Source organism: Hypoxylon fragiforme, assembly GCF_022984875.1.
Source record: "Hypoxylon fragiforme strain CBS 206.31 chromosome Unknown GGS25scaffold_7, whole genome shotgun sequence".
NCBI classification, from domain to species: domain Eukaryota; kingdom Fungi; phylum Ascomycota; class Sordariomycetes; order Xylariales; family Hypoxylaceae; genus Hypoxylon; species Hypoxylon fragiforme.
Window position 1 is genome coordinate 2,605,185 of NW_026054762.1, and position 20,040 is coordinate 2,625,224.

At 49.0% G+C, this 20,040-nt stretch overlaps 8 protein-coding genes across 8 annotated transcripts; 1 reads left to right on the forward strand and 7 right to left on the reverse strand.

Moving 5' to 3' along the window:
• Positions 1–563: 563 nt before the first annotated feature.
• On the reverse strand, positions 564–3,434 carry GGS25DRAFT_500907 (ARM repeat-containing protein). The gene has a single exon (XM_049261879.1). The coding sequence runs from the start codon at positions 3,275–3,277 to the stop codon at positions 941–943; it is 2,337 nt and encodes a 778-aa protein (XP_049115009.1). The 5' UTR covers positions 3,278–3,434; the 3' UTR covers positions 564–940.
• A 373-nt stretch (positions 3,435–3,807) lies between these two features.
• GGS25DRAFT_386178 (FAD binding domain-containing protein) lies at positions 3,808–5,828 on the reverse strand. The gene is made up of 2 exons (XM_049258306.1): positions 4,902–5,828; positions 3,808–4,844 (listed from the first exon to the last, which is right to left on the reverse strand). Exons 1-2 carry the CDS (start codon positions 5,395–5,397, stop codon positions 3,829–3,831), a joined length of 1,512 nt encoding a protein of 503 aa, XP_049115010.1. The 5' UTR covers positions 5,398–5,828; the 3' UTR covers positions 3,808–3,828.
• Positions 5,829–7,229: 1,401 nt separating this feature from the next.
• On the reverse strand, positions 7,230–9,019 carry GGS25DRAFT_386189 (homoserine kinase). The gene is made up of 3 exons (XM_049258307.1): positions 8,209–9,019; positions 7,790–8,088; positions 7,230–7,720 (listed from the first exon to the last, which is right to left on the reverse strand). Exons 1-3 carry the CDS (start codon positions 8,624–8,626, stop codon positions 7,382–7,384), a joined length of 1,056 nt encoding a protein of 351 aa, XP_049115011.1. The 5' UTR covers positions 8,627–9,019; the 3' UTR covers positions 7,230–7,381.
• A 199-nt stretch (positions 9,020–9,218) lies between these two features.
• On the reverse strand, positions 9,219–11,567 carry GGS25DRAFT_386224 (ferric reductase like transmembrane component-domain-containing protein). Its single transcript, XM_049258308.1, has 3 exons — positions 10,641–11,567; positions 9,523–10,552; positions 9,219–9,455 (listed from the first exon to the last, which is right to left on the reverse strand). Exons 1-3 carry the CDS (start codon positions 11,367–11,369, stop codon positions 9,337–9,339), a joined length of 1,878 nt encoding a protein of 625 aa, XP_049115012.1. The 5' UTR covers positions 11,370–11,567; the 3' UTR covers positions 9,219–9,336.
• Positions 11,568–12,089: 522 nt separating this feature from the next.
• Positions 12,090–13,689, forward strand: GGS25DRAFT_500917 (Ctr copper transporter family-domain-containing protein). Its single transcript, XM_049261880.1, has 5 exons — positions 12,090–12,335; positions 12,383–12,625; positions 12,698–13,056; positions 13,161–13,256; positions 13,338–13,689. The coding sequence occupies exons 2-5, from the start codon at positions 12,491–12,493 to the stop codon at positions 13,384–13,386; spliced, it is 639 nt and encodes a 212-aa protein (XP_049115013.1). The 5' UTR covers positions 12,090–12,335; positions 12,383–12,490; the 3' UTR covers positions 13,387–13,689.
• GGS25DRAFT_533423 (NAD(P)-binding protein) lies at positions 13,649–14,781 on the reverse strand (the record flags this gene model as incomplete). Its single annotated transcript, XM_049265672.1, has 4 exons — positions 14,472–14,781; positions 14,155–14,382; positions 13,937–14,006; positions 13,649–13,841 (listed from the first exon to the last, which is right to left on the reverse strand). Exons 1-4 carry the CDS (start codon positions 14,692–14,694, stop codon positions 13,649–13,651), a joined length of 714 nt encoding a protein of 237 aa, XP_049115014.1. The 5' UTR covers positions 14,695–14,781.
• Positions 14,782–15,681: 900 nt separating this feature from the next.
• On the reverse strand, positions 15,682–17,365 carry GGS25DRAFT_533425 (S-adenosyl-L-methionine-dependent methyltransferase; the record flags this gene model as incomplete). Its single annotated transcript, XM_049265673.1, has 6 exons — positions 15,682–15,965; positions 16,046–16,081; positions 16,150–16,285; positions 16,341–16,683; positions 16,788–17,044; positions 17,174–17,365. The coding sequence occupies 6 exons, from the start codon at positions 17,363–17,365 to the stop codon at positions 15,682–15,684; spliced, it is 1,248 nt and encodes a 415-aa protein (XP_049115015.1).
• An 872-nt stretch (positions 17,366–18,237) lies between these two features.
• Positions 18,238–19,678, reverse strand: GGS25DRAFT_386259 (glycoside hydrolase family 43 protein). The gene is made up of 2 exons (XM_049258310.1): positions 19,090–19,678; positions 18,238–18,988 (listed from the first exon to the last, which is right to left on the reverse strand). The coding sequence occupies exons 1-2, from the start codon at positions 19,454–19,456 to the stop codon at positions 18,357–18,359; spliced, it is 999 nt and encodes a 332-aa protein (XP_049115016.1). The 5' UTR covers positions 19,457–19,678; the 3' UTR covers positions 18,238–18,356.
• Positions 19,679–20,040: the final 362 nt, after the last annotated feature.

The window sequence follows — 20,040 nt, forward strand, 5'->3', positions numbered from 1 at the left end:
TGCCAACATACCTACCTAACCTAGTGCCCACCAACATATCCTACCCAGTAGGTACCTACTACCTACCTACCTGGATGCCCTACTACTTCTCTAGTAGCAGTGTGTATACTTACCTAGGCATGTAGGTAGGCATTGAGGTATTCATGTATTGAAGCTATGGCGTATAGGAGTTTATATCGATAGTACCTACGAGGAGTTTGGGCGGAGGTTTTTTTTTTTTGCTTTTTTTCTTTTTCAGGTGCCTAGGTACCTAACCTAGTTTATTAATCTATAAGGTTTATTGCTTACTACGTCCTAGTACTGTGTGTGTAGACACTTATAAGGCTATCTATGTATTGACTGCTCGGGGGTATGTGACTAATTTGCTTGTTAAGACGGCTACATAGAGAAGGACTTGGCAGGTAGGTAGTAAGTAGCCTTGCAGTAAGTAATACTGCACGTATCGTATCGTATCTACCTAACCTACCTAGGTAGGCATGATATGGTTCCCGGACGACCAAACAGCAACAAGGAGAATAATAGCTTTTGTATATATATAGAATTAATTTCCATATCCATACCTAGTTCTATTCCATAGAGCTACGTACCTAACCTAGGTAGGTAGACAGTATGCATGTATGTATCTATTACTAATTAATACAGCTAGTTCACGTGTGTTTTGCTTATGTAGTAGGTAAGACAGCAAGCTCCAGAAATATCTGGTCTCCATAGTTACGTAACTATCCATACCTATATTACAAGCGCAGCTGGCAACCCTACCTAGGTAGGGAGAAGAAGCAGCGTGAACCTCACTCCTGAACCGATGCTCTGTACGCCGTACACCGGAAAAACACCGTGCCTTCGTTTTGTCTTGCTTCATTACCTACCTGCGTTCTACTAGCCCCACTTAAGCCCTTCCTTTCATATCTCAAAGATACTGGCATACCTATACTACCTAACTCTACCACCCGTCGCCCCACCCGTCATCATCGTCCGTTTCTTTAGGCTTCGTGTCGATCTTCTTGGGCGCTACCGGTTTGGGCGCTGGCCGCGCAGGTAACGGCTTCTTGCTGGTCGGCGTTGATCTGCCGTTCGATTTCGCGAGGCCCTTGGGCAGGGGTTTGCCGCCGCCGGGACCGGTCTTCTTCTGCGCCTGTGCTGCGAGCCAGCCCGCGAAGTCGGGTTCGGAGCTGTCGTCGAAGGGCGTAGGCGGCGATGCGACTGGCTCTTTCTGGGAAGACTTGGTGCGCTCGGCGGGCGCATCGAAGAACGCGTTGCCGTCATCGTCCATGTCCCCCATATCTCCCCATGCGTCGCCGTCATTTTCGGTAGGTTCAGGATCCTTGAAGTAGGTCTCTGCGGGTGGTGGGTTCCACGCTGGCGTAGACACCTGAGGGGTAGATGATGACGAGGATACGGTTCGTTGAGGGGGGTTGAGGCCTGTAGATGGTGGTGAGGTAGGTTTTGAACTTGGGAACGGCGATACGTAGTTGGCGGAAGTTTGCATTTCCCCGGAGGCCGCGGACAACTTATTAGTGAATGATGAGATAGCCCATCCAGCCCATGAAGACGCTTCGCTCGCTTGGGGTGTGCTCATACGTGGACCGGGAGCCTCAGTTGTCTGAGGTGGCGGCTGAACTGTATCGGGCATGCTGGTTGCTGCTTTGCGAATCTTCTGCAGATAGACTTCCATCGTTTTGTTGGCCTGGTCTCGCACTAATTTCTCCTTGTCGAGCAAGGATGGGCATATAGCAGGGAGAATTCGTGTGGCACATTCATCGTCACTAAAATGGTCAAGGGTGGCTGCTAGTGCCAGGAGGGCTGCATTTCGGGCATGTACAAAGGGGTCGCGCAATGACCGAGTAAAAGCGGCTGTCAAGACTTTGGCTCTTGTCGATGCCGAAAGATTCTTAGCTATCTTGCCAAGACATATGGTAGTATTCGTTCTGATCCCAGGTTGCTCATCGTTCGCAGTCTTGGCTAAATGCCTGATTAACTCGCCATTGATTGTACGATCTGACAGCTTCGCTATAATGACGAGTATTGATTTCAACGTCTGTTCCCTCACGACAGGGGCAACGTCTGTGAAACCAGAAACTAAATTGGGGAAGATCTTGTCATTGACCATCTTTTGAGGCAGTCGGTCAATCATAATCGGTAGATTATCCAAGAGACAAACCCGTATCGCCCTATCTGGGTTTCCAAATAGCTTAACAACCATAGGCTGAACTCTGAGCTGAAAGTCTTCGTCTGTTAACTTCTTGGAGATTTTCATAATTAGACTAAATGCCTTGGGGCCGCCACCGCCAAACTCGACTGATTTCAATAACTCAGGTAACACCTTGACTTTGAAGAATTCCTCGGGATAGTCGTCGGTATGTTGCTCGAGTTGATCCAAAAACTCTTGCCTCTCACTCTCGGATTTAATCCCTATGACTCCAAGGTTATCGATTCCTTCGGTTAGTCTAATTATGGGAGAGTCGAAAAATCCGCCTGACCGGCGCCCCTGTTCCAAGAATGTTCCTACTGTAATCCTGGCCTTGGGATCCTTGTGGACAAGTCTCTTGTAACTGACATGTACGTTGGGGGGTATGCCCTTCGTCTGTCCTGCCTGGTCTGGCATGAAAGACCCGTTGAATATTTCGAACATGGTAGTTCCAAAGTTGTAGGCGTCAACAGCAGAGTGTGGCCCTTTCTTTACGATGTCCCAGCCTGACCGTTCAACTTCTGGTGGTGAGTACGTCCTAGGATCGGGCATCAAGCTACCAAAACGATATATTATAGCTTCTTCATCCTTCACATTGCTCAGGACTTCAAATCCGCCTAGCTTCCATTCGCCGCTCTCAGATGTATATATAGATCCAACATTGAGATTGCCGTGGATAGAGGAGCCCTCGTCATTAATGAATTTGACGGTGCGCGCGATGCTATACAATCCCCACTTGATGGTCTCCGTATTAAGAACCTTTCTTTTGATTTGCCATCTTAATGGCACCACCTTTTCGGTTGCGATATATATGTAGGTATCGGTTTCGACAATGTCTAGGACGGAGATGACACCGGGGTGTCGCATAGTTCGTAGCTTCTTGACAGCATTTTTGGCAAGCGGGAGGAGTCTGCTATTGGCTGTGATATTGAAGGAGAATATACTGCAGTCGGATCCATTACTGTGTCGCGTGCCATTGTAGAGGGTCCAAATGGATGCATCGGAGTCGCCTGACACTTTGTCGCCAAAGGTATATGGGAATGGTGGCCCTTGGGCAATAGCAGACGCGACTGCTGATTTGAGGAAATTCATAATACTGTTAGTGATTTGTGCGCAACGCAAACTATGCTCCAAAGATATGCGCGACAGGTAGACAGCAAACAGGCAGACAAGCAGACAGAGAGACGTCGCCGAGTTGAAATAAATTTGGAATTGTACAATGCGATACTCAAATAATTAATTATGTACAATTGTACGTTAGCACGTAGCTTGCACCGCCGTTGGACTTTTGCATTAATAAAACAGCGCTAATCACAAATCCTGGTTAGCACCTAGGCACTAATACTAATAGGTTACTGGCTAAGCCCCGCACTAAATTCTGATTAATTCTGATTAAGTATGGTGACACTTAGGTATCTATAATAAAGGGGTCAACGCCAACTGTTACTGTTCCCAACCTTAACTTTAAAGTGCATTTGAACTTTAGGCAGGTCACGGGTACTACGGTATATGTACCTAGTACCCTTGGACTCTTTGAATTTCTTTTCACTTCTTACAATTCAAGTTGAATCTTACAATTGCCATACATACATACATACATAGTAGGCAGGCATACATCAATGATCTCTTCGTAATGCTCACCATCAAGCAGCCGGTATCTTGAAACCCCCTGTCCTATCCTTCCAGAATCCATCAGGGTCAACTTCAGCTTGAACTTTCTGAGCGAGCTGCAACTTCTCAGGCCTCAGTCTCCCAAAGTAATCCTGAGGATAGAAGCCATCGTTCATGAAAATTGGCAGATAGACATCCGACTGCAACATGCCACTTTGCTGGTATCCTTTAACAATGTCTTGGATGCCATCGTACGTGGCTCGCATCGTTAGGTCAATCTTCTCATAGTCGGACTTGAATAGGAAACTATAGTCCAGCTCAACGATGATCCGGTCGATGTCGTCGTCGAGGTCTAGCATATCTCCGCCCTTAGACTTCGCAATCGTTGCTACCCCCTTCGGTAGAGGCTGAAACGCAATGCTAGCGATAACTCCTGGAACAAATTTAACAGTGTCGCTGACATTTACCCAATGGTCGTATATGGATTGCATGATTTCTGGCCCGTCCTCCTGGCTAGGTAGGGGCATCGTTTCCGTGCCAATGGTATAGACACTGCCCTTGACGACAGCCCAATTGTTCCCGCTGAGAAGCTCGGAATACCTTTGCGTCTTGCAGGTATTGATTATCGGCCCAATATCGAGGAAAGCGTCAAATACGCCCTGTGGTGGTTCTGGGCCATTATAGTATAAGAACATGATCCAGATGTCTAGGAGGGTGCCCAATGTTCTTTCAGCTGTCAGTATGATACCAGCTTTCCCGTCTGAGTAGTTCTCGGTGAAGTTTCGCACAGCAGCTAAGATGGCTGCAGTGTTTTTTGGCGTCGCGTCGAATTCGAGGTTACCACCCCAGACATCGCCTTGAGCATATGCCTGGAGGACATACGAAGTAACGATGCCAAAGTTGTTACCGCCACCTTTTAGAGCCATCCAAAGTTCGGGGTGGCTAGTTTCTGAAGCCGTGACAATCGATGCGTTTGCTAGCACTATTGTTACCTCAAGTATCGAATTGGCTGCCCAGCCATACTCCGTGCTCATAAAACTTAGTCCGTCTAACAACGATATTAGTAATAGTCTGCTTCAAGGGGATGGTTCATCCGTTTTCTCACTTCCGAGCAGATAACCCCCAACGCCTACATTGCCAATGCGTCCACCAACAACCGTGTAACCGGTAGCATCGAGCTGTTCCCCAACCTCATCCCATCTGTTTCCAGGACCAACCCTTACTGTTTTCGAGCTAGCATCAAATATCACCTCGTTTAGTTTCTTGGTCGAGATCAGCGGCCCACCGTCAACGCTAGCGAAATAGTTGTTGGGGTTGTGACCGCCTGACTTGATAGCGAATGTCTCGTTATTCTCGCGGAGGATCGATACAATGGCAGCAACCTCCTCCGTTGTCTCTGGCTCGAGAATGCACGCGGGCTTAAGGTCGCCGCAAGCTGTAGACCAGTAATGCGATTGCTCTTCGTTAAAGTCTATTGAAAGCAGTTTCAATGTCGAGATTGAAGTACGCTCCTCCACTATTTCGCATGTATTCTGGGCGATGACGGAGGCCGCCAGCGCAGCAGCCCAAGGGGCGATTCTTTTCAAAGTCGAGAAGGTCATGATTCCCAAAACGTTCCTGCTTAGGAGGCTCTTGAGGTTATCACGGTGTGCCGCGAGGAAGTCGAAAAACGGACCAGTGAGTGAAAGGCCACATGCAATAGATGTAACCTTAACCCCTCAGAAAGGGGCATATCTGACATTTAACTGCTCTCCGTATCTCCATCTTCACGGAAATGACGTTCGAGCCGAGGCACTCAGGGGCAGTAAGGCTAGGAGATCAAGGAAATAGAATGGAACCTCGTGATAATAGCTATCAACCTGCATGTCCAAGTACTATGCCGTACCTACCTAGCTACTTACCCACATCTGCATTAACCCACACATGTGGTTAAGATCCGAATACGATAACAAGATTCTAGGCTGCCTACATATCTAGTCCATCTCGGTTGCTGGCATCTACAAGGGACATCCATCAGAAGAGACACTACCAGTACCGAACTCCCACTACCCCCCTCATTCTAATAAGGTTATACGGGAAGGGTGGATTATCTTGACGATATGCCGGTACACGCATCCCCAACTACCTACTATGTAACTACACAGTAGGAGATGTATATCTGACAGACAATTTTAGATGCATATACGTTCCAATCTCCCACAGCCGCGTGAGGTCCCGGGAATAAATTTGCAGATACCAACAGAAAAGCTGGCTGTTTTCTCCCTCAAAATCGCGTAAATTCTCGACTCCGCCCCCCTCTTACATATAATAGTATCTTGAAGATATACACCTACGAGCTGACTACCATAACCGTGCTGAGATCCGGGTCGATCGCCATTCTAACCTAGCGGAAGCGCAGGCCAAAGTGGGAATAGCGTCTCAGCCAAGGCTACCCCCATTTGGTCTCCACACCTCCCATCCTTACTATGTACAATGATATGGTGGCTTTTTAGGGCTGCCACTCGGAATGGTTTCCTTGGTCAGCACTATGTATGTGTGTATGTACGTCTGGATTACATAGCGGTTCATTCCGATTTGTTTGCGGACACCGATGTAGGTGCACGTACGTACGTAAAATTAACCGTAAGCTCATAGGTACGCGTTGAACTTGCATGATAGTAGGCACCTACATGTATGTAAGTACCCCGAAATTGTGGCATACGTACCTATATCAGTTCTCATATATCTAGATTAGGGAGGTAGGTGATATGTGATGTATTAAAGGTAGTAATCCCGAGGATTCTAGAACGAGCTTTGCTATCCTTGATTTCTAGGTTTGTTCCGTGGCCTACATACGTTGATTCTGCCCGACTAGTTAGAGGCATCCACGGTTAGTAAGCACATATATATCAGGCACTATATAGCTTGGCGGCAGGTAGCAAGGGATATGTGATAATAGGCATGCTAGCCGAGATGGAGGAAAGCCGAGTCTCGATACCACCACATCTGGGCAGGTAACTATGCATATTCCGGGAAGTTGGACCCGGCTCAGCAGCGGCTGTCTACATTATGTACCTGGTCACAGTAGTTATTGAGCAGGCCCTCACGATTCGTCGCCGCCGTTCGAAGATCCCCGTTATGAAATGAAGGAAAGGTGAAGTTTCTTCTTCAGCTCTACCCCCTTTCATTTTGACGGTAAGTACTGTAGATAGGTACGTAGGTAGACGAAGGTTTATTTTATTATACCTATTGTGGCTTTGCTTATGGCTTTCACGCGCGGCTTTAGAGATTGGTTTATTCATTGTTGGGATCGTGCCCTGGGTAGGGAGGCATGCGACGAGGAAATTTGAAGTGGAATTTTGATATCCTGGCTATCGCCAACCGGTTCTATTTAGGCAGATAGGTGATTATGTAGGTTTCGATGTGATCCGATGATTATTCCACCGAGTTTGAACTCCGCGGCGACGCGCGACGGCGTGCGTGGGTATTAAACCTTTGGCTTGACGTAGATGTCTATGCTTGCTCACACACTTCCTTTCTTCCTACCGATTCATTCACTACCTACCTATGGTAGCGCTTTTTTTTTTTTTCTCAATCACCCTTGCTTCACCGAATAACCTTCGTCCCCTCAGCCGGTTCCAGAATCAACCACTGGCAGTCGATGCCCTCGCGGCGGAAGCGGGCGATGATCTTGTCGGCGATGGCCTCGAAGTTGCTGGTGGCGAGGGCGAGGATGGTGGGGCCCGCGCCCGAGAGGCAGACCCCCAGGAGCCCCTCCTGCGTGCTCGGCGACATCGACTCCACGATTTCGCCCAGCCCCGGAATCAGCGTCTGCCGGTACTGCTGGTGCAGCTTGTCCTGCATCGCGAGGTAGATCAGGTCCGGGTCTGGCGGGGATTGGCCCAAAGCGACGGGGAGCAGGGCTATGCGTTGGAGGTTGAAGGTCTAGGAGGGTAGGCGTTAATGTTTCATTCTATCTTATGTACTGGGTAAAAATAGGGGGTTGTGACGTACCACGTCCTGTCTGGGATACTCCTTCGGCAGCACCTCACGTGCTTTCGCCGTCGGCACCTGGAAGTTGGGGATGACGGCGACCGCCTTGATCTCCTTGGCCCACTGGAACTTGATGTGGTGCCCGATCCCGTGCGGCGGCTCCGGGGGCCGCTCGCCGGTATCCAGGCCGCCGGCTGGCATGGGCAGGACCTCGCTGAGCGGGATCTCGACGCGGGCCACGTCCTCGGGCGCCAGCGGCTTCAGATACGTGCCCACGAATCCTCCGAATAATGCGGCTCCCACGTTGTCGGGATGGCGCTCTGTAGTGTGAGATGGCCCGGTTAGCTTGACCAACGCAAATCAAGTGAGATATATGTGCGACTCTGAGTGAAGTGAAAAATGTTATAGCAGATAGCTGCAATAGCAGCAGCAGGACTCACCGATCATAAGGCAAAAGTCGAATAGCCGATCATCGGTCAAATCCAGCCCGCCGACCTCCTTGCCCAACATGACGCCCGCCACGACCGCGGCGCCGGAGGAGCCCAGGCCGCGGCCGAGGGGGATGGGGTTCATGATGTGCACGTGCGTCTCGGAGGGGAAGGCGCGCTGGTCGTGGCACCGGAGGACGTACAGCGCGACGCGGGTGATGAGGTTGGCGGCCGGGTCCAGCGGCACGTCGTCGGACCCCTCCCCCTGACCCTCGTAGGTGATGCGGCAGTTCAGCGGCTCCGTGGACTTCTTGGACCGGTCGATGGTCACCTTCAGTTCTAGGTAGATGGACAGCGCTAGCCCGATGACATCGAAGCCCGGCCCGATGTTGGCGGAGGAGCACGGGGTGCGGATTGTGAAGGTTTCCATTTTTTTTATTTCTCCTATTGTTCTCTTTCCTTTTTTTTTTGGATTTTGATTTGCTTTTCCCCCTTTCTCTACACAACGGATGAATGAAAAGGTTTGTCCGGGTCAAGTGGGAAGTTGAACTCCGTAGGATGGATGGATGTCCGTTGCCGATACGAGGAAAGATAAGAAAGAAAAGAAAAAAAAAACCCTGGGCCGAGAACAGTTCAATATCCAATTGACGAAGTAGGAATTGAGAAACCTCACTATTTTCAGATTTCCTTATTCCAATTCTATCTCCCGTATATCATTATAGTTATTAGGTATGATATTAGGTATGATACAAAAAATACTGGACAAGTTGCTGATGACTAAAATTGGAAATTTTCAAATATTTGTGCTACCCAATTGCTAGCCTACGCGCCCGATGACGGAGCTGAAAGGCGCTGGCCAGGTACGCAGGTAGTACAATGCGATGGGCTGACATATTGCGGGGTAGCTTGCCCTAAAGAGAACTCTTGGATCATTTGATTGGTCAGGTTTGCCACTAACAAAAGGTACACTAGCCTATAACTTGGCTTTTGAAGATCTCCAATCGAATGACCAAAGATTAATAATGTCATATAAATTCATATAAATTCAAGTTCTATCTAGATGGCATATGTCCTTAGCTGTGATATTTTTTCAAGGTTGAACACTAAATCCCCTTTATCTGATTTATATGCCTAAGTAAATCACCAACCAAAGGACTCGGTATGTAATGTGATGATATCAGCATCTCCCGCCAGAACTTTCTTCTGCATGGTAGACACTGCATTCGCTAAATCCGTCCTGAGACTTTCTGGGCCACATCCTACAAGTTCATCAGGTTAGTTTATTAACATTCTTTTTTTTCCTTGACTTTGAAATGTTTCACTTACCTAGAATGAAGGACCTCCGCGCCGAGAGAAGACGAGGGAGCAATTCAGGCAAGTACGGTCGCTGTATATGTATTTGCCCGAACTTCAGACTCACTGCCGTCGCAACATTGTCACCCTCTTTGTTATTAGCACTGCCAACTTCTGAATTCTTTTCCCAATCCGCGCTTGAAACTCTCGACGCGCTGGAGTCTGTAACGAAAAAGTCAATGTGTATCAGATCGGGGTGGGCATTGACGAGAGTTTCCAGCTCCTCCGTTATCCACTCTGTCTGATTGGCATGTCGTACCATCCATACCAGATGGATGTTCTTGGTTATGGCGGAACCCTCAGCGATGCGCTGTGCCGCGTGTTGGATCCATGGAAGACACGCGGATACACCACTTCCACCAGCGACGAATATCTGCGATTCGTATAATGCAGGTATATCCTCCACCAGACCGCCATATGGACCGTCAACGTGCACAGATACAGAACGGCCGTGCTCTTCGGCCACATCGTGATCTGCAATGGACTTGAAAAGTTCCAAAGTCAGGCCATGGTGCGCCCGGATGTAAAAGGTCATCTCTTGCACGTCCGTGGCTCTGGTGATCGCTCCAGGCTGGTTCTTCGGTATATTCGCGATGGTAAAGGGGTGGTTCTGAAGCATCGATATGTGCGGCACCCGTAACCAGACATGCTGTCCTGGCTTCCAGTAGAAGTCCGCCGGCGCGAGGACCGTCACTTTAGACATACCTCCGGGGAGTGTCTGAAGTCTTGCTGGGAATCCTTGGAACCAATCGCGAAAAATGCTGAAAGTCTGCCACTTGTAGAAGAGGCGTGCCAGGCAAGAAGCGAGCCAAATACCAAGCGTCGCATATAAGTAAACCCAAGAGTCTCCCTCGTCTTCCGTATGCCAGAATAAGAGGCCCAGATACGCAATGTACATCGGAATATGCAATCGGTAGAAGAAATTGTAGAAGCGATGGCGAATCCACGGAATGGACAGCACGACGAGACCTACGAGTATGCCAAAGGGTGGAGTTCCAGTGTACTATCCAAGCAGAGTGTCAGTATTAACGATTTATCATTTCGTGAAAGGATGGACATATATATCTGGAAGGAGATCAATGATTACTTACCTCCATGCTATCTTCTTTGTAGTACTGCTTGCGCAGAGCCTCAGGCCCGCCTTCCTTCAGGGGCTGTATGATGAAAGGTGCTGCGTGAACTATTGCCAAAAATAGGCACATGTATGAAGTCCATCGGTGGAAGACGTTCAGCTTCTCGTGGCTGATCCCCGTGAGCATGGTGATGAAGTTGACCTTGCCGGCAAGTGCAACAATGATGGGTGTCAGCGCCTGCGCCATCAGCCCCGTTCGTATAGCGAGAGGCGGAGAACCGAAACCACGGCGCCCGCGATAATACGGATGAACCAGGAATGTTAGTAGGAGTAAAAAGAGAAACGTCAGAGCGACGAAGACCGAGGTTCCGAGAGACAGAAATCCGAAGTAGTCTGCCACGCGCCCCTTAAAATGTCGGTAGTTGATCATACGGATGACGGCCAATGCCTTGTGCGATAGCGTTGTTTTTCCAGGGGCAGTGGCTCCTCGTCGAGCTCTCCGGTTTCTGTTCACGTGGTAGAGATATACGAACATGGCGACGCCAATGGCAGCCAGATAGTACCAGGTAGTGAAGTGGCCATATTGGAATTGGTAGTAGTAGGAAACAGCAGCCTGTGACGCCTTATGAGCAGCTTCGAAAGCAGCGCAATCATCACTATTACACTGAGGATCCGAAAGGGGAAGATTCGTAATGTTCACCGAGCTGGAGTCGGAGCCCATATCCATCGACATCGCCTTGGACGCCATGCTGACCAGTATCGTTGATTGTGGTGGTGGTTCTTGCTTTGGCGTGTAGGACAAGAAAAGGAGATCAGAAACCGGTCCGCCTATGACCACATGGTTATTATGTATGTGTCTGTGTATCTGGCCTGTTTTTAAGGTTGATAATCGGAATTAAATAATTGAGTTCTTCATAAGTTGGTACCGTTGGTAGGTATACATAGTCACCGGCTAATTAATTCTGGTAAAATCTACGCGACTAAGGATAATTTGATGGAAACTTGCTCAACACTCGGCCCGGGAAGAGCCTTGAAGACATTCTAGACCATCGCTAGGTATAGTGACAAACATGTGGTTGAAGACCTCCAAGCTTCAACGGGAGATAGTCACAGTGCTAGTCACGATAATGGTAAAGTGTCAGTGTTACCTATCTCGAAAACAAACCGTACTACCGGGGCACACGAAACACAAGCACCACAAGAAGTGTAAGTTCAACTGAGTTGAGTGCATTTTATAGTATGCAGGAAACACATGGATGCATACTAGCGTAGTGTATAAGAGATCCATGATATTTACAGTATGAAAGTTGGTGAGGAGCAGAAAAGAAGTTGAAGTGCTGCATGTGGCGTTTGAAAAAGGTATCGTGACTGTCATAGCTCCAGCTCAGCTCCGCTAGACAACCGCATTGGTAAATATTAATTAACTCAAACCTGCTCTCCTATCTTTTTTAACCCCTGTCACCTGTCACCTCCATTCTATATCTTTTGAATAACATGCGATTACTTACTTATTGAACTGTTCAAATACCAAACCCCTTACCTGCCAACTTCTATGTAGTATTTAACCTACTGTGTCATAGTCAATATTTAACCTGATAACTAGGTAGTTACATGGGAATAGACGAAGCTTTTTCATCTTCAATTTACTAGTCCGCTCTTGTGTTCTTGTCTAATATCTTCGGATCCAGCCCCCTGGGATTCTTGTCTATCTACGGTAGGTGTAAAACTATCTACGGTATCAAGTATCTGACGGAGTTCAAGAAAATATTTAAATTTTCCAGCAGACACGCGCCCGCACTGACAGAAACTCAAATCCTAAAAGTCTTTGAGGTTCTGTATTACGCGTACCCGACAGAAAAATACTATAAGATGGATATGTCCTCTATGACCATGTCGATGACCATGGACATGTCCTCAACCACCACAACAGCAAGTGCATCGTCACCGACAACAACAGCAGCTATGTCGATGGATATGGGAGGGGAAAGCGCCTGTAAAATATCGGTAATGCTTCTCATCCCATAACTAACCAACTCCCGAGCGAAAGAAAAAGAATGACCACTAACGCTGAAGCAGATGCTCTGGAACTGGTACACAATCGACACCTGCTTCCTCGCATCATCATGGCACAACACCACCACCGGCATGTTTGCCGGCTCTTGCATCGGCGTCCTCCTGTTGACCATGTCGCTGGAGCTCATGCGCCGCACCGTCAAGGAGTATGATCGATATCTCGTCAAGAAGCACACCTCGGCTGCCGCTTTCGAATCCAGCGCACCTGGGGACAACGGCAATAAGCCAGCCACGACGGCGGGTCCCGGACCATCTTGTCAGAGCGCAGCGCAGCCCCAGAGGTTCAGGCCGAGTGTACTGGAACAGGCTACCCGGGCGTTGCTGCACATGGTCCAGTTTGCCATTGCCTATTTCATCATGTTGTACGTTGTTCTTGTCCTATGGTTCCACTCGCCTAGGTGATCGAGAGAAAGATCTACACTCGGATTTTTCTGAGGGGATGTGCTAACTGGGTACGACGGAACAGGCTTGCAATGTACTACAATGGCTACATTATCATTTGCATCTTCATCGGCTCGTACCTCGGGGCGTTCATATTCCACTGGGAACCTCTGGATATAGGGTGAGTCTCATTCTGCATTATCCTAGCTTTTTCCCTTTTTCATTTTGTGGCAAGATGCTTACTTACCGCTCCGAGTGATAGACGTGGTACGACTAGTGCGACTCAAGAACCAACAGTATGCTGCGGATAGGCTCGGAGGTGTTCAGGGCCAGCTAAGCATGTGCCACGACAGCGATTAGGCTACACGAACTTCGGGGGAAGGTCACTGCGACGAGGGATTGGATTGGATGTCCAATCTTCATGGATCGGAAATATCACGAGAACGCTTTATACCAGAGATGAAAGAAAACATTGGCAAGCATGCCAAACTACCCCTATCATCTATTAGCCCCTATCTATTAATACCACAGCTTCATTCCTCATCTAATAAATATCAACAACATCTTTTTTTCTTAAGAAGAAGGCGGGAAACTTGTCTCCACACGCGGAAACTGAGCATACCCCTTCCCCCTGACGAAGGTGTAGTACCACGCCCTCTGCTTGGGGTCCGCCGCCAACTCGTAGTAGGCGTCTGCGTGCGCGTCCCCGTTGAGGTCGAACCACATCGGGACTCCATCCTCGTGTCTCTCATCGGCGTAGTAAAACCTATTTGAATAACTGGTAAGAATTTGCCATTCGTGAAGTTATGTGGAAATTATAAGTACGAGGCAGGTAGACAGATATGCTTGGCTTTTACTCACTTGTACGGCTTATCGAGATACGCAACAAGCGCAAGATGTTGGATCAAGTGTGATGCTGCGCTCTTGGCCACTGTGACAGGAAACCCGCGTTAGTACCTACCTAGTACCTAGTCTTCTCTTTGAAGTATTAAATGCATTTGAGTGCGGGGAGAGCTCCTTTTTTAATCATGGGCGTTTATACATAGGTATATACCAAGGGGTGGGCAGGGAACACTTACTACCGAAGGCCATGAGCGACGGCGACGCGGTATGGTTTAGCCCGTTTCCGGTAAAGATGAACGTCCCGCCCGCGGGGCCGAGTCCCTCCGCGCCAAGCTTCTCAAAGCCCTTGACGGCCTCCTTCGCCGCAACGTACACGCTCACGGCATTCACGTCCATGATCTCGTGGACGGTGTCCAGGTCGTTTGCGAATGGGTTATCCGGCGGTGTCGCTTGGTTCATCGCGGCTGCGAGGTTTGTTTGTTAGCATTTCACTTAAGTGCAGGCACGGAAACAGAAAATTGATGGAAGCCGAGAGAGAATTTTTAGGACGCACCGTTGAAGATGACGACGCTGGGTATGCCTATGTCCGAAGACACTTGCTCGAAGAGAGCCGCCAGGGTTCCGGGCTTCGATACGTCTACGGGGTAGTGCCGATACTTGGGATCGAGCCTTTGGGTTCGTGATGCGGTCGCGACTTGGAAGTTGGCGTTGGTGAAGATCTCGGCGCAGGCGAGGCCAACTCGCGGTCCGGCGCCGATGATAAGAACTGTTGGCATGGTGATAAAAATAGTAGGATTAAATTGTTGCGTGTATGTTGATGATGATTAATGTTGGTTAGAAGTCGCTTGTGGAAATTTGTTTTCATTGAATACCTAGCTATATGGCTAATATTGTGATACTTATATACCTCCTGATACTCATCTCTTCCAGGTCAATATAACGGCGGCCTGGCGACATATACTCCGTCATGTCCATGGGATGGGTAGATGGTAGAATTGCATTTATAATCAGAGCGGACGAGCCGGCCCAACTCATTCGACCTTCCCGGGCACTAGCTGGGCGGGATTATTACCTAACCAGCCTATGTCTTTGGAGAAGGTATATCCGAACAATCCGTGCCGGTGATAATTTATTACTAATTGCTATACATTGTTGGTGTTGCGACAGATTTGAGGTAGGTAGGTAGGTATCAGATGAGGCCGGGCTGGTTGATGCTTACGAGACATTGGTGAAGACGTCTGCTCCTAGCTCGGGCACGCGCGCCACGGCGATGTGGTCGTGGATGGTGCTGGGTCGTGCCATTGAAATGCGATGTAGGTATATACCTACGATTTATGGTAGTAGGATGAGTGTAGGTAGTATCTAGGGAAACTATCATAGAACTAGAAAGCTCAATGTCTAAGGCGCGGATAACTACGTTCCTAATACACCGAATGGAACGATGAGCACCAAAACCTCTCCGTGTCAATCTATCCTTAGGTAGAGAACCGGAAGATTCTGCAATGCAAGGAGGCGGCACTCGCTGCGAGTGCACTCCCTGAGGATCCACCGCTGCTGTGTGGCCGGGCTTATGACTCCCAGGTATATCCTTATACAGGACAAAGTGCCTGGATTTCTACCTTATGCTAACAAATATTCAACGTAATAATCTGTTCAATAATCAGTAAAGCTTTATGCCAGCTAGAAGAGTAATGTAATTAACGTTCATACAATTCCTATCCTAAGGCAGGTACCGAGTAGTTACCCAGATATACAATGAATGCTCAATTAACCATCTTCTTAGCAATAATCACACCCTCCCGAGCATCCTCTTCATAGAACACGATATCCTTCACCTCTAAGCCTACTTCAGATAGTAGCTTTTTCCAATGTGCCTCAGTCCTCGCTTCCGCGTTGAGCACTGCGAGCATTGTCAAATCGAGTTGCGTCTCATACCTGTGGGCTCCTTGATCAGGCAGAACTAGGTCGTCAATTAATAGAAGAGAGTCACCATCCATGGCATCGCGGATATAACCAAGGATTGTGCGTGAGGATGGATCAGGCCAGTCTTGATGGTAGGTAAGTCAGCATTGGGAATCATTGGAGGTACAGAAAAGGGGGGGGGGGGGGGGGGGGGGGGATACTTACTCCGTAACACACTCCTAAAATAGTATGATGCCGCGCCTTCGCAAATTCACATTAGCTGACATGTCATAATAACGACGCATAGAAGCGGATTGGGATACACTTACCTTTCACTGGTTGGCCCTGGAGAAAGTTGACTTCCACTTTCTCGATACCCTCTCCTGGCTCTGCGGTCGCCACGACCTCTTTGAGATCTTCGAGGACAATCTTTCCCTTGAATTCCGGTACCTTCGTTCTCAGAGCCTGTAACAATCGTGTTAGCTGGTAGAAATCAGGTCCCTAAAATGATCAAGCCAACCTTGCACTGGTGTCCGATCCCACCGCCAATATCTACAAACGCCACGCTCTTCTCCTCCCCTTTCTTCCCCTCGGTGATCTTCTCCAGCGCATCTTTGATCTCGCTGATAATTTCGGGCCGATCCAGCCACGTCCGCACCCCAGTCCTGTGGTACTCCATGTAGACGTTGAAATCCCTCGCGTTCTGCGGACGCTTCGCCAGCCACTCGTAGAAAGTCGGCTCCTCCGAGCCCTCGCGGTTCCCGATCCCGAAGGGCGTGTCTTCATGGGCCTCCGGCGGGTTGAAGGCGTGGCGGCGGAGGTACTCCGGGATGGCGAACCCAGCGAGTACGCAGTTGTCCATACTAGGGGGAAGAAAAGTAAATGTCAGTACCTATTGTCGGAACACTGTGCAATCATAGAATATGCGGTATGGGGATTGTGGAGAGACCTAGGTATGCTAGCTTACGTGCTCTTTATCCCGGCGTACTCCCCCTCCCCTGAGAGGTTGTTCCCGTAGTGGCTTGAGCTCCAGACTCCGGTCCCGGCTTCGCGGACCATGCCGACGGAAGCTAGGAACCTCAAGATACGCGTGAGCAAGTGCGGGTTTGGGCTTTTGCCTGTCCGCTTCGCGACCTCTTCTGTGGATAAAGGGGTGGGGCTCGCTTTGAAGATATTAAAGAGGTCGAGGTCTACAGCGACACGGGCTGCGATGAGCTCTAGGGGCTTATATCGAATAATGAGTTAGCGGAATCGTATAAGGGTTGTTGCTGAGATATCGTACACTCAACCAACGGAGTCATGGTAGTTGAGTAAAACATTGATAGGCGTGGTCTAAGAGATAACTAGACTTACGCTGTAGAACAACCTTTGGCCAACTTCAACCGGTATCTCAAGCTCAGGGACGAGCTTAGGGATTGCAGAGAGTAGTCTCTTTCGAAGTTTATCATCTTCCCGAAGAGAGGCAGGGATAGAAGACGGGTTGGCAGCCAGGTTCTCAAGGAATGAGACAACAGACTCCACCGATATGCCTTTAGAAGATACCATGATGTAGGCTATTATTTTTAGGGCTCTGTTAAATGCAACCCCAGGAATGGGTACTTGGGCAGTTCTTTGAAGGAAATGGATATATAGTAGATACAACGACTCTCGATATCTGAAGAAATGCCATGCGCTCAAAAGTCCGCAGCCTTAAGCCTTAAATACCTATGCAACCACCTACCCACCTCCTCCGCTTCTTCACTATTTTAACCTGTTTATATGCCCTGCTCAAGGATTTTGAAGTCCCATTAGCCCCGATCGGAGCTTCGCTCATACTTCGCCACATATCAACAGGAATGATGTACCTACCATTAGTCCTCCAAGAGAGAGAACCTAAAAAGTCAGATAATCCGGCACTCTGGATTGGCTCTTATGGGGATCTAGAGGGTCTAAAAGGGGGTGGGTGCATGATCGCGAGCACCGCTGACGCTCTCGGTGCCGAGTCGTAAATCTGCCTTATGGTAGCCCCAATGACACACCATTTTTATCGGGCCTCCGCGGGTTATCATGCGTGTTATAGGTTGGTCAGCCGCAGGCCAAGGGTTTTTTTTGGTTCAATCTCACCTACATACCTGGGTGTCTTTGTTTTAGTGAGATTTCCTTTTCGGTGTGTGGTCATTATTCGAGATTCGGGACCGGGAGAAGAGTTGACTCTATATACAGCTGACCCCCCTTTTTTGACATTGAGTGCATAGCTGATATACAATACCTACCTAGTACCTACTAGATAGGTAGCTACTATCTGTTACAAACCACACTTACTTCCCACTCCACAATCCTTTGGATGATCTAAGGATATGAATGCATGTCAGATTCAAGTCATGTGCCTTACTAGACGGTTTCTATCACGTACCTAGCAATACCCCTACAAGCACTGTGTTTGCATTTTGTCTAGTTTTGAATGGATTTTGATTATTTTCGACTAATAATTATCTAGCCCGCACGCCACCTGAAGCCAGAGAGTTCACATTCTGAGTCTGAAGGGGAATCTCAGCTATCAAGCAGGCTCCCCAATTTCAAAGCTGTAAGCAACAGGGGTTCCGAAGTCCGGGGACCCATCTGCGTTCGTTCCCATGACCTGGACCATGGTATAGCGGCTGTCATTGCAAGATCCCGCGCTGTTCGAAGTGGCGTGGTATGCGTTCCAAGTCTGGTTGCCGTCGGGGCTGCGGAAGAAGCTGTTGTGGCCGGTGCCGTAGTGGCCGTTGACGCCGCCTTTGAAGACGCAGCCGTCCGACTTGGTCCAGGCGTCGGGGGAGATCGGGTCTGTCGTGCCGTCCCACTCTAGCGTCGCCAGGCAGTAGTCGGGCGTCCAGCAGTCGTTGGCCGAGTAGGTGATGTACGTCTTTCCGGTCGACTCGATGTACAGGGCCGCGGGGCCCTCGTTGACGGGTGTCCGGCTTTGCTCCCACGCGTTCAGCGGCTGGGAGATGACCCCGATGCTGCCTAGTAGTGATACGTTGTCATCCCCTAGCTTCTGCATGCATAGGGATTGGTATTGGACTCCGTGGAAGCATGAGTATGCTAGGTAGTTGCCCCATGTGTTGAACCGCACGATGGTCCCGTCAATGGCCCACTCGCTGCTGAGCTTGCCGACGTAGGTGTAATCATCCCAAGCAGAAGCACCACCTATCAATATGTTAGGTAATGACCTCAAAATTATCCGTTGCGCATCCGATATGCTTGAGATATCTCAAGTATAGGTAGACAGCGGTGGGAATATCACTTACCCTTTGAAACGTGCAGGTTCTGTCCATCGAGGTTAGCTGAAGTCCCCGCCGTAAAGTAGAGATACCAGGTTCCGTCAATGAGGTGCGTCTCAGGGGCCCAGACGCTGCAGCAGCGACTCGAGTCGGTTGAACTATAGATGACCTTCTTCGTCGCCGTCTTAAGACCCTCGATAGTTGTGGATCTCGCAATTTGTACATTGGTCCATGAGGTAGTTAGAAGATAGTAGTACCCGTCCGAGTATGACAGCTGCGGATCGCTGCCGCCTGGCTGGCGAATTGGGTTGGTGAAAGCTGACACTGGGCTCGCCAAGAACTGGGAGGTGAGGCCCAGGAAGGCTGTGAGAAACCTTCCGGTGTTGAAGAACATGATGGGCTTCTGTGTTTTCAAGATGATGATCAAAGTATCATGTAAATTGCCAGGCACTGACTTAACCCATCAACAAAAGCTCTGTTTAGCCTGGAAGTTCTGGCTGTTCTTATAGGCCTGTGCCTGCTCATGGTATTCATGGTATCGACCGCTTCATAAATCCACCTGCCATGCTGCTTCACCTTCAATCCATAAATTCCATTGGGGAGGATACCATCGTGAGGGGTGACTAATACCCCATTGGAGCGCATCCAAACCACCTGAGTAGCCTCATGATTAAGCATAGGACGAAGCTCGTATTTTCCGGGCAGCATGACTTGAAAAGGAATGGGCCTCCCGCTTTGAATAGAGATGGAGGGCATCACATTTTCCGATTCGTGGAAATCAGGGGGATCCGTTTCCCCAACTTGCCAAGAACACATCACTCCAAGAGGCCCAGTTACATCATACCATGAGTTGTACAGATCTGGTTAGGTAAACTGGGGAAACCATGAACATACGACCTTGGAGTACACTTGGAGTATCTCTGGGGTATTCTCCTTCATAGACCGTATTCGCGAAGAATGTTGGAGAGTATTGCGGGG

Coding starts and splice junctions, on each gene's coding strand:
- GGS25DRAFT_386224 (XM_049258308.1), bottom strand. CDS start 11,369: ATGGCGTCCAAGGCGATGTCGATGGATATGGGCTCCGACTCCAGCTCG. Junction 10,553..10,640: donor ACAAAGAAGATAGCATGGAG/GTAAGTAATCAT, acceptor CTGCTTGGATAG/TACACTGGAACTCCACCCTT. Junction 9,456..9,522: donor GCGGAGGTCCTTCATTCTAG/GTAAGTGAAACA, acceptor ATGAACTTGTAG/GATGTGGCCCAGAAAGTCTC.
- GGS25DRAFT_386189 (XM_049258307.1), bottom strand. CDS start 8,626: ATGGAAACCTTCACAATCCGCACCCCGTGCTCCTCCGCCAACATCGGG. Junction 8,089..8,208: donor CGACTTTTGCCTTATGATCG/GTGAGTCCTGCT, acceptor CTCACACTACAG/AGCGCCATCCCGACAACGTG. Junction 7,721..7,789: donor AGTATCCCAGACAGGACGTG/GTACGTCACAAC, acceptor CTACCCTCCTAG/ACCTTCAACCTCCAACGCAT.
- GGS25DRAFT_500907 (XM_049261879.1), bottom strand. CDS start 3,277: ATGAATTTCCTCAAATCAGCAGTCGCGTCTGCTATTGCCCAAGGGCCA.
- GGS25DRAFT_500917 (XM_049261880.1), top strand. CDS start 12,491: ATGGATATGTCCTCTATGACCATGTCGATGACCATGGACATGTCCTCA. Junction 13,057..13,160: donor ATTGCCTATTTCATCATGTT/GTACGTTGTTCT, acceptor ACGACGGAACAG/GCTTGCAATGTACTACAATG. Junction 13,257..13,337: donor TGGGAACCTCTGGATATAGG/GTGAGTCTCATT, acceptor TCCGAGTGATAG/ACGTGGTACGACTAGTGCGA.
- GGS25DRAFT_386259 (XM_049258310.1), bottom strand. CDS start 19,456: ATGTTCTTCAACACCGGAAGGTTTCTCACAGCCTTCCTGGGCCTCACC. Junction 18,989..19,089: donor GAACCTGCACGTTTCAAAGG/GTAAGTGATATT, acceptor ACATATTGATAG/GTGGTGCTTCTGCTTGGGAT.
- GGS25DRAFT_386178 (XM_049258306.1), bottom strand. CDS start 5,397: ATGACCTTCTCGACTTTGAAAAGAATCGCCCCTTGGGCTGCTGCGCTG. Junction 4,845..4,901: donor TGGGGGTTATCTGCTCGGAA/GTGAGAAAACGG, acceptor TATCGTTGTTAG/ACGGACTAAGTTTTATGAGC.